This window comes from Triticum dicoccoides, chromosome 7A (genome assembly GCF_002162155.2).
Source record: "Triticum dicoccoides isolate Atlit2015 ecotype Zavitan chromosome 7A, WEW_v2.0, whole genome shotgun sequence".
In the NCBI taxonomy this organism is placed as follows: domain Eukaryota; kingdom Viridiplantae; phylum Streptophyta; class Magnoliopsida; order Poales; family Poaceae; genus Triticum; species Triticum dicoccoides.
In genome coordinates, this window is record NC_041392.1 from 490,834,631 (window position 1) to 490,845,761 (window position 11,131).

The 11,131-nt window shown below is 48.2% G+C and overlaps 1 protein-coding gene across 1 annotated transcript; it reads right to left on the minus strand.

Moving 5' to 3' along the window:
* Positions 1–7,523: 7,523 nt before the first annotated feature.
* LOC119331688 (polygalacturonase At1g48100-like) lies at positions 7,524–10,855 on the minus strand. The gene is made up of 6 exons (XM_037604853.1): positions 10,074–10,855; positions 9,432–9,599; positions 9,282–9,326; positions 8,968–9,175; positions 8,761–8,842; positions 7,524–8,414 (listed from the first exon to the last, which is right to left on the minus strand). The coding sequence occupies exons 1-6, from the start codon at positions 10,530–10,532 to the stop codon at positions 7,919–7,921; spliced, it is 1,458 nt and encodes a 485-aa protein (XP_037460750.1). The 5' UTR covers positions 10,533–10,855; the 3' UTR covers positions 7,524–7,918.
* Between the last annotated feature and the right edge of the window lie 276 nt (positions 10,856–11,131).

The following is an 11,131-nucleotide window of genomic DNA, read 5'->3' on the forward strand; positions in this document are numbered from 1 at the left end:
AGATTCAGCAGTGGAGAGAGATACACAGTTCTGCTTCTTTGAAGACCAACATACAAGTGATCGTCCCAGAAAGTGACATGTGCCTGATGTAGACTTGCGATCAACTTTGTCACCAGCATAATCAGCATCCGAGAATCCAACCAGATCAAACTCTGAGCCCTTTGGATACCATAATCCTAGAGTTGGGGTGTGAGCCAAATATCGAAGAATTCGCTTCACAACTAAGTGATGCGACTCCTTTGGTGCCGCTTGAAATCGAGCACACATGCAAACACTAAGCATAATATCTGGCCTAGATGCACATAGATAAAGTAAAGAACCAATCATGGAGCGGTATACCTTTTGATCGAACTCTTTACCATTGTCGTCGGGACCCAGATGATGTTTGGCTGGCATTGGTGTTGTGAAGCCTTTGCAGTCTTGCATACCGAACTTCTTCAGGCAATCTTTGAGATACTTCTCTTGAGATATGAAGATGCCATTGCGTTGTTGTCGTATTTGAAGACCGAGGAAGAACTTCAGCTCTCCCATCATGGACATCTGATATTGCTCTTGCATCATATATCCAAACTCTTCACTGTACTTTTGATTGGTGCAGCCGAAGATAATGTCATCCACATATATTTGGCACACAAACAGTTCACCATCATATGTCTTCGTGAAGAGAGTGGGGTCTAGGGAACCAGGTATGAAGCCTTTGCTCTTCAGGAAGTATTTGAGTGTGTCATACCAGGCCCGAGGGGCTTGTTTGAGGCCATACAGTGCCTTGTTGAGCTTGTATACCATGTCAGGATGTTTTGGATCTTCAAAGCCAGGCAATTGTGCAACATACACTTCTTCTTCAACCTTGCCATTGAGAAAAGCACTCTTCACATCCATTTGATATAGAAGTATGTTGTGATGATTTGCATAGGCCAGCAGTATGCGTATGGCTTCAAGTCTAGACACAGGAGCAAATGTTTCATCGAAGTCAATGCCTTCCACTTGAGTATATCCTTGAGCAACGAGACGAGCTTTGTTTCTGACAACTTGACCATGCTCATCTTGCTTGTTGCGGTATATCCATTTGGTGCCTATTATATTGTGCTTCCGTGGATCAGGACGCTTAACTAGTTCCCATACATTATTCAGCTCAAACTGTTGAAGCTCTTCTTGCATAGCTTGAATCCATTCAGGTTCCATGAAGGCTTCTTCAACTTTCTTGGGTTCTGTTATTGAGACGAAGGCAAAGTGACCACAGAAATTTGCTAGCTGAGTTGCCCTTGAACGAGTGAGTGGACCGGGTGCATTGATGCTATCAATTATTCTTTCAATCTGCACTTCATTGGCAACGCGAGGATGTACAGGGCGAAGACTTTGCTCTTGCTGATCATTGTCGTTGTTAGAAGGAATGTCTTCAGGCTGAGCATTGTCTTCATGTTGATCAGGTGCTGAGATGATAAGTTCTTCTTCAGGATGAGCTTCAGAAGGTATAATTTCTCCAGTTCCCATTAGCTTGATTGATTCACTGGATGGAACTTCATCTAGCACATTTGGCAGTTGCTCTCTTTGTGAACCATTGGTCTCATCGAACCGCACATCCACTGTTTCAACCACTTTGTAATGAAAGAGATTGAAGACTCTGTAGGAGTGCGAATCCTTTCCATATCCAAGCATAAAACCCTCATGTGCTTTTGGTGCAAACTTTGAGGTGTGATGTGGGTCCTTGATCCAGCACCTTGCGCCAAATACTCTGAAGTAACTGACATTTGGCTTCTTGCCAGTAAGGAGCTCATAAGATATCTTGTTCAGAAGCTTGTGAAGATAAACACGATTGATTGTATGGCATGCAGTATCAATGGCTTCAGGCCAGAATTTTCTTGGGGTCTTGTATTCATCTAGCATCGTTCTGGCCATCTCCATGAGTGTTCTGTTCTTGCGTTCGACGACGCCATTCTGCTGTGGCGTGTACGGGGCTGAGAATTCATGTGTGATGCCAAAGGTATCAAGATATGTATCAAGGCCAGTGTTCTTGAATTCAGTGCCATTGTCACTTCTGATGTGCTTTATCTTGGCGCCATAATTGTTCATAGCTCGATTGGCGAAGCGTCTGAAGACATCCTGCACTTCAGTCTTGTAAAGGATTATGTGCACCCAAGTGTATCTAGAGTAATCATCAACAATAACGAAGCCATAGAGGCATGCAGTAGTAGTAAGAGTTGAGTAATGAGTGGGACCGAAAAGATCCATGTGAAGCAGTTCGAAGGGTCGAGTAGTGGTCATGATTGTCTTCGAAGGATGTTTGGCCCTCATCATCTTCCCTGCTTCACAGGCACCGCATAAGTGGTCTTTCTTGAACTTGACACCCTCGATGCCTATGACATGCTTCTTCTTCGCAAGGGTGTGGAGGTTCCTCATGCCAGCATGCCCAAGCCTCCGATGCCAGAGCCAGCATTCTGAAGCTTTTGCTAGAAGACATACGGCAAGTTGTGGTCCTGCTGAGAAATCTACTACGTACAGATCATCTTTTCGATACCCTTCAAACACTAGAGACTTGTCAGATTCCATTAGTACAAGGCAACGATATTTTCCAAATATTACGATCATGTTCAAATCGCAAAGCATTGAGACAGACATTAAGTTGAAGCCAAGGGATTCAACAAGCATGACTTTGTCCATGTGTTGATCCCTTGAGATTGCAACTCTACCTAGACCCAATACCTTACTTTTACCAGTGTCAGCAAATGTGATGTGGCTCTTGTCGGATGGACGTAAGGTTGAGTCCATAAGAAGACTTCTTTTGCCAGTCATGTGATTTGTACACCCACTATCAATAATCCATTCTAAAGACGCTGGTGTCGTACCCTACAGTGCAGTTAGGGGGATAGGCTTCACCAAGAGCATTGTGAAGCAAAAACATTTGACGAACCAGTGGGTTATGAAAGCTTAGATCCAGATTAGGACTAATAGGGAGAGTAGCAAGCGATTCAGGAACGAAGTACATAGTAAGACCATTTGGGCATTTGATCTTGCACCCTACAAGATGTTTAAGGTCCCCAGCAATGGCGTCAGACGATTTTGGTTTTCTGCTGGAGACCTTTCCCTGCAAAAGAGAGTTAGGCTTTCTTAGCCACCCACATCTTCAAGGGTGGCTGAGAAGCAATAAGTCTAAGTGCAGCATCTGAGAATTTTGGCTTTGGAGCCCTAGCAAACATTCTTGCAGGCGGACAATAGTACTCATAAGAATAAGCAGAATAGTTCTTGGTCTTATGAACATGGCGGTTTGATGAACCGCTCTCATATTCATATGCCTGAGTATGGTTTCCCTGCAAAACATTTGCGTTAGTGCGACTCAGGTGAGTCCTCTGTCTGTATGAAGCCTTTGGACCGTATGAAGCCTTTGGTCTGAGGTTTGTCTTCTTCACGTGAGGTGTCATGATGACATTCATAGGAAGATTCTCCAGACACCTTTTCGGAACCCAGATCTTCTTCATAGGCGGTCCATTCCTGCAGTTAGTACCAATGTACCTGGCAAACACTTCACCATTCTGATTCTTAAACAGTATATAGTTTGCATCAAAGGATTCATCAATGATAATGGGGTTAGCACAGGTGAAGCCAGATAGATTGGATGGGTCTGCTGAAGGTTCCTTTGCAGCAACCCACATGGTTTTGGGGTACTGCTCAGGTTTCCAGTAAGAGCCATCAGCATTCATTTTCCTTACGAACCCAACACCCTCTTTCCTCGGGTTTCGGTTCAGAATCTGCTTTTTGAGGACATCACATAGTGTCTGATGCCCTTTAAGACTTTTGTAGATCCCTGTTTCAAGCAATGTCTTCAACCTAGCATTCTCATCAGCATTAGCAGTGGTATCCTCAGCGGAGGGGTTAGTTACCACATCAACAGTTGAAGATATTGCAACAGTAGTAGCAGTAGAACATTCAGCAACAGAAGTAGCATTATCATGCTCAATGCATTTAAGACATGGTGGTTCAAATCCTTCCTGAGTGGGACTGATCTGTTTGGAGTGAAGTGACTCGTTTTCCTTTTGAAGATCTTCATGAACCGCTCTCAATTTCTCAAGATCTTGCTTCCTTTGAAGATAATCATAGGAAAGCTTTTCATGAGTTGTTGAGAGAGTTTCATGATGACTTTCAAGTTCCTGATACTTAACGTGAAGATTTTTTATGTCTTCAATTAAGGATTCAGATCGAGTCATTTCAGCACCTAACAGATCATCGCTTCTGTCTAACAGTTTTTGAATATGTTCCATAGCTTTCTGCTGTTCAGTTGCAATTTTAGCAAGTGTTTTGTAGCTGGGTTTTGAATCACAATCAGAGTCATCGTCACTAGATGTTTGATAGTGAGTAGTGCGTGTGTTTACCTTGGCACCGCGTGCCATGAAGCAGTAGGTAGAAGCGGAGTAGTCCTTGTCATTTGCATCGGTGTCGGTGACGAGGTCATTGTCTTCAGTATTGAAGATGCTCTTGGCAACGTATGCTGTAGCCAGACTTGCGATGCCTGAATAGGACTCCTCCTCAGACTCCACCTCTGCCTCCTCAGAAGCGGACTCCTCCTCTGAATCCATTTCCTTGCCAACAAACGCACGTGCCTTGCCAGATGAGCTCTTCTTGTGTGATGAAGACTTTGAGGAAGACTTGGACGAAGACTTTGAGTATTTCTTCTTCTTCTTGTCGTCGGAGTCATATTCCTTGCTCTTCTTCTTCTTTTTGTTCTCATTGTCCCACTATGGACACTCAGAGATGAAGTGGCCAGGTTTCTTGCACTTGTGACATGTTTTTTTCTTGTAGTTGTGAGCAGAAGCTTCATCATTCCTTGAGCTTGATCGGGAAGACTTTCTAAAGCCTTTCTTCTTGGTGAATTTTTGGAACTTCTTCACAAGCATAGCAAGTTCCCTTCCAATGTCTTCAGGATCATCAGAACTGATGTCAGATTCTTCTTCAGATGAGGAAACAACTTTTGCCTTCAAGGCACGAGTTCGCCCATAGTTTGGACCGTAGATATCTCTTTTCTCAAAAAGCTGAAACTCGTGTGTATTGAGCCTCTCAAGTATGTCAGATGGATCGAGTGTCTCGAAATCAGGACGTTCTTGAATCATCAGGGCTAGGATGTCAAATGAACTATCAAGTGATCTCAGTAGTGTCTTGACGACTTCATGTTTGGTGATCTCAGTAGCACCGAGGGCTTGAAGCTCATTTGTGATGTCAGTGAGTCGGTCAAATGTGTGCTGGACATTCTCATTGTCATTTCGCTTGAAGCAGTTGAAGAGGTTGTGAAGGACACTGATTCTCTGATCTCTCTGGGTTGAGATGCCTTCATTGACCTTGGAGAGCCAGTCCCAAACCAGCTTAGATGTCTTCAAAGCACTCACACGGCCATACTGTCCTTTGGTCAGATGACCACATATGATATTTTTGGCAGTAGAGTCCAGTTGAATGAATTTCTTGACATCAGCAGCAGTGACACCTTCTCCAGCCTTGGGAACGCCGTTCTCGACGACATACCATAGGTCGACATCAATGGCTTCAAGATGCATGCGCATCTTATTCTTCCAGTAGGGATATTCAGTTCCATCGAAGACGGGGCACGCAGCGGAGACTTTAATTATCCCTGCAGTCGACATAGCTAAAATTCCAAGTGGTTAAACCGAATCACACAGAACAAGGGAGCACCTTGCTCTGATACCAATTAAAAGTGCGTTATATCGACTAGAGGGGGGGTGAATAGGTGATTTTTATGAAAGTCTTCAAAACGTGGAAGTTATGAAGACAAACGATAGAAATAAACCTATTACCATGTAGCGGAAGGTAGACTACACTGGGCAAGCCATAGTCAAGTATTCAATGAAGTGAAAGCACAATGACTTAATAGCAGCAATGTAGTAAGGATCAGGTAGGAAGATATTATGAAGCCATACAGAACATGCAGTCACTCAGTGAAGACAAAAGATAGTGCAAATATACAATGACTTCACAAGGAGCAATAGTAAGTAAAGGGAAGGGAAGATGAAACCGGTGACTCGTTGAAGACAATGATTTGTTGGACCAGTTCCAGTTGCTGTGACAACTGTACGTCTGGTTGGGGCGGCTAGGTATTTAAACCTTAGGATACACAGTCCCGGACACCCAGTCCTGAACACGCAGCTCAGGACACCCAGTCCTCACCGTATTCCCCTTGAGCTAAGGTCACACAGACCTCACCCAATCACTCTGGTAAGTCTTCAAGGTAGACTCCCAAACCTTCACAGACTTCGTTCACCGGCAATCCACAATGTCTCTTGGATGCTCAGAACGCGACGCCTAACCGGCTGGAGGATGCACAGTCCTCAAGTGTAATAAGTCTCCAGATCACACAGACAAGAAGACTTAAGTGATGCCCAATTCTCTCTGGCTCTGGGTGGTTAGGGCTTTATCCTCGCAAGGAATTCTCTCTCAAAGGCTTCAAGGTGGGTTGCTCTCAAACGACAAAAGCCGTACTCTCAATCTGAGCAGCCAACCGTTTATGGTTGTGGGGGGTGGGCTATTTATAGCCACTTGGCAACCCGACCTGATTTGTCCGAAATGACCCTGGGTCACTAAGGAACTGACACGTGTTCCAACGGTCAGATTTCAAACTCACACGGCAACTTTACTTGGGCTACAAGCAAAGCTGACTTGTCCGACTCTGGACAAGATTCGCTCTCATAGTCTTCACTCGAAGACATAGGTGTTTTTGGTTAGGCATCACTTCAGTCATTCTGACTGGTTCTCTTGGACCCCACTTAACAGTACGGTGGTTCCTATGACTCAACACAAAAGAAAAAGAACTACGAAAGATCTAAGTCTTCGAGCTCCATAGGCTTCATGTGGTGTTTTCTCTTGTCATAGTCTTCAATGTGAATATCTTCATATACCACATTTGACTTTAATGTCTTCATACATTTTTAGGGGCCATCTCTGGTAGGAAAACCGAATCAATGAGGGACTTCTACCTGTGTTATCCTGCAATTCTCACAAACACATTAGTCCCTCAACTAGGTTTGTCGTCAATACTCCAAAACCAACTAGGGGTGGCACTAGATGCACTTACAGATACTATCCTATGGAAGTTCACGTCTCATGAAGAATACTCGGCGTCGACCGCCTATATGGCGCAGTTTGCGGGACACACGACAATCATCATGCCTGCTGCTGTTTGGAAGGGTTGGCGCCCTCCGAAATGCAAATTTTTTGCTTGGTTGATAATTCAAAACAGAGTTTGGACAGCCGATCGATTGCACCGTCGTGGATGGCCGAACTGCAACCTCTGCCCGCTTTGCAAGCAAGTCCAGGAAATCGTAGCACACCTTCTCTTCCAATGCAGGTTCTCCTAGCGTGTCTGGATCGAGGTTGCAGCATGGCTCGGTATACATGGTGATGTGGTGAGGAACTGGCGAAATGAGGTTTCGGTTCAAGAATGGTGGATTAAAAATGTGGTTGAGCGTGGAGATCAGAGAAAGGCTATCGCCTCCTTGTTCATGCTCATGTCTTGGGAGAATTGGAAAGAGCGTAATGGAAGGGTTTTCCGTAACACCGCCACTACGACGATGATGCTCATCGCGAAGATAAAAGAGGAGGCCCATCTTTGGGCTATTGCCGGTGCCACCCACTTGAGTATTGTAATGCCGCGAGAGTAGATATTTGTCTCCCGCTTTGCGGCCATTTGTCTTAAACCTTCTCCCTTAATCAATGAAAATGGCAAACTTTTGCCTTATTTCAAAAAAAAAAGTGGAACCCAATTCGGAGAACAAATTCCACCGGCCGGGAGGCAAACGGGTAGCTACGTAGGACGACCTTCACCGAGAGGGAGCAGAAGCACACATGTACAACTCCACATGACTCGACTGTTGTCTCAGCTCTGAATTCTGAACTCTGAACTCTGAACCCTGCGAAACTGTCGTCATCGGCACTTGAGATCGGGGTTGTCGAGGAGGGCCTCCGGGACGCCGTCCTGGAGGCAGGAGACGGGCGGGATGGTGGGCGTCTGCTGCGCCCCGTAGGCGCTCCAGCAGTAGGGGTCGTCGACGAGCTCGCCGCTGAAGGGCAGCAGCTCGACCTCGGCCATGGTGCAGGGCACGGTGTGACTGCAGGCGAAGTGGATGGGCGCGCTGCGCACGTCGTAGGAGCCCCGGACGTTGGCGTAGGAGACGTCGGTGACGTGCACGGCCGTGGACTGGTTCATGCACCGCTTGTCCTGGCAGTAGTACTGGTCGATGATGATGCAGTTGCGCACGTTCTCCATGGTCACCCCGTCGAAGGCGATGCCGGACACCGACCCCATGCCACCCTGCCATGTCTTGATCCGCAGCCCGTTGTCCGAGTTCCGGATCACCGCGTTCCGCACCGTCACGTTCGCCACGCACGCCTGCGAGTTGTGCACGCCCAGGCTGCCGATGCTGCAATGCAACCACATAGCACTGGAGTGAGTGAGTGCCGACGCAATGCATGTGTGCTCTGTGACATTCTGGTTCATTGTAGTACTACTGAGGTTTGTTATTGGCCGCAAGATAAAAAGTCATGTGACCGGAGACAGAAGCTGGCACGTGTGGTGTGGGACTAGGACACCGAATCGCGGTGCATAACACGACGAGCGGCCAGAGACATGGTGGAAGCTAAGGTGATGCCATCGTGCATTTATAGAGTGCCCTTTGGAGGTTTTCGTCGGGTGTGTTGCTGTTTTCTCCTATAAACCGTATGTATGTGTGTGTGTATGTATGTATATGTACCGGGGCGTGCGCCTACCTTATGCCGTGCCCAGGGCCACACGTTACGTTCTGTATGTCCACGTCGTAGCTCCCGGTACCGATGGAGATGCAATCATCGCCTGCACGCCAACAAAGAAAAAATAGTTCGATGCCTTCACGTCATACACACACAGAGAGAGCGAAGTTACTCAAAACAAGAGCAGCCAACAGGAAAAGGAGCAGTTGTGTTGCGTGCGTGGAGTACCGTTGCTGATCTTGGAGTTGTAGATGCCGACACGCTCCGTGTTCTCGACGTGGATGCCGTCGGTGTTGGGGCTGTTGGCCGGGGACCTGATGAATAGCCCGTCGACGAGCACGTCGCTGCAGCCGTCGAACCGGAAGTGGAACTCGGGGCTGTTCTCCACCCTCAGGCCCCGCACCACCAGGTTGCTGCTCTCGAAGAACCTGATCAGCTGTAGGGCGCACGCACACGATAGATGAGCCATGGTCAACAGGTACAAAATGTTCATGTTCTGTTACTACATAGCAAGCGTGGCAGCATTTTGCATACATACATACCGTGGGGCTGTCGCAAGGCCCGTGCAGCGTGGACCCGTTCGGACCCTGAGAGGAAAAGTGGAGGGACTCGTCTGATCATTGAGGTGTCGACCAGAGAGAAATACTGTTTGGGACTTAATTGGGGTGTGATACACTGATACTGATACGTACCCTGTGGGGCTTGCAGGGGAGGTTCCACCACTCCTCGCCGTTGCCCTCGATGGTGCCGGCGCCGCGCAGCGTCAGGCCGTCCAGGCCGGAGAAGACCAGCCACTGCCGCCGGTTGTCCGACGGTGGCCAGCAGTCCGGCCCGTCCGGCGGCATCAGCACCCCGTCCACCTGCACCCACCATCGGCCGTTGGTTAGAAAGCATTTTCAGTTTTAATAGCGAGCATGGTTCTGATTAGTGCTGGGACTTTCCAGCCTAACACATGAGGGGGGAGCGACACACGTGAAGCTGTGGTCTTTTCCTCTCCGTGACTCCTCCAACTCTTGTCTCCTTCCTCTACCACACGTGACTCCCGGTCAAATTCTCGTAGCTGTTCTCTCCGCTCTTCTCGTAGCTTCATGATGAGAGATGACTCCGGGGAGAGGAAGGAGGGAGAGGGGTAACAATGGCAGAGACCTCTTTCATCTAATCTAGCTTCCCACTGATAATTGCTTACTCATGCACCACCGCGATCAATTCATCATCCACCGACAAGTTATATGTGGTGTCAATAACTGGTAAGCTTGGAATACATTTTGCCCAACAGGAATCACATAAGCGCGCGCATGGTATTGATCAAGCACAAGTGTGTACGTACTACGTACTTGGAACACGAGGCCGGGCTTGCACGGCCCGGAGAAGGTGGTGGTAGAGATGGTGAAGGTGCCGTCGGACGGCACCAGCAGCACGGCCGACTCAACGGCGCAGGCCGCCCTCCACGCCGCCCGGAAGGCCTCGGTGTCGTCCGCCGTGCTCTCGCCCGTCGCGCCGTACGCCCGGACGTCGAACACGCACGGCTCCGGCCGGAACGGCGTGGCCGGGTCAGACGGGACAATGCCGCCCGGCGGCGGGGCCACCAAAGGCGCCGCGTCGTCGTCCGGTGGAACGGCCGGCGACGACGCCACCGTTCCCACCTTCGCGGCAGCCCTGTGCCGAGAGCCGACGCCAGCACGAGGAGGCTTCTTGTGCATGTGGTTCCTCCCGTCGACGCCGACACCGAGCAATGCCGCCAGTACAAGCATCGCCAGCATCAACCGCGGCAGACCCAGCCTCGCAGCCGCCATGGCCAGAGAGTGCAGCAGACACGGCTCGGCAAGCTACAAGAAGCAGGAGGAAATGGAGGGTGTGAGCAATGGCTTTCGAGGGGTTGGAGGTTGAGGCGCGCGTCTGCACACTTTATGCTCTTGCAGTTGCCGGGACGAACGGGGTTGAGCTGAGCAGAGGCCACGAGCAGCATGACACTTGTCAAAAGGGCAAGGCAATGGGAACAGTGCAAATGGTGGTGGGGTGGGGTGTATGGGCCATCTGGCCATCTCGCCGCCTATCGTTTTCGTCACATGAATCTTTGCAGGGAGTTTGTTTGCTTTTTTTAAATATATTTGTTTGTATTTTTTCTATACATGAGGATAACATGAAAAAAGACCTCATAATTGTGTCTCTTGTAAGCTGTGTTTAGGGAAGATGGAGCGTCGACTCGTTGGCTGGGCAGTTGAGGTTGTAAAATGCCAACAAGGGTTAGTCTCTGGGTTAGTCTCTTTTTTTTTTGTAAGTTGTGTTTAGAAAATAGAAATGCGTATAATAAAACTATATAAATGGCGATCGATTGCTGCTAGATTAGCCTAACGTGCCACCATAGGTCAGGTTTAGACGAAGGTTCCAGTGA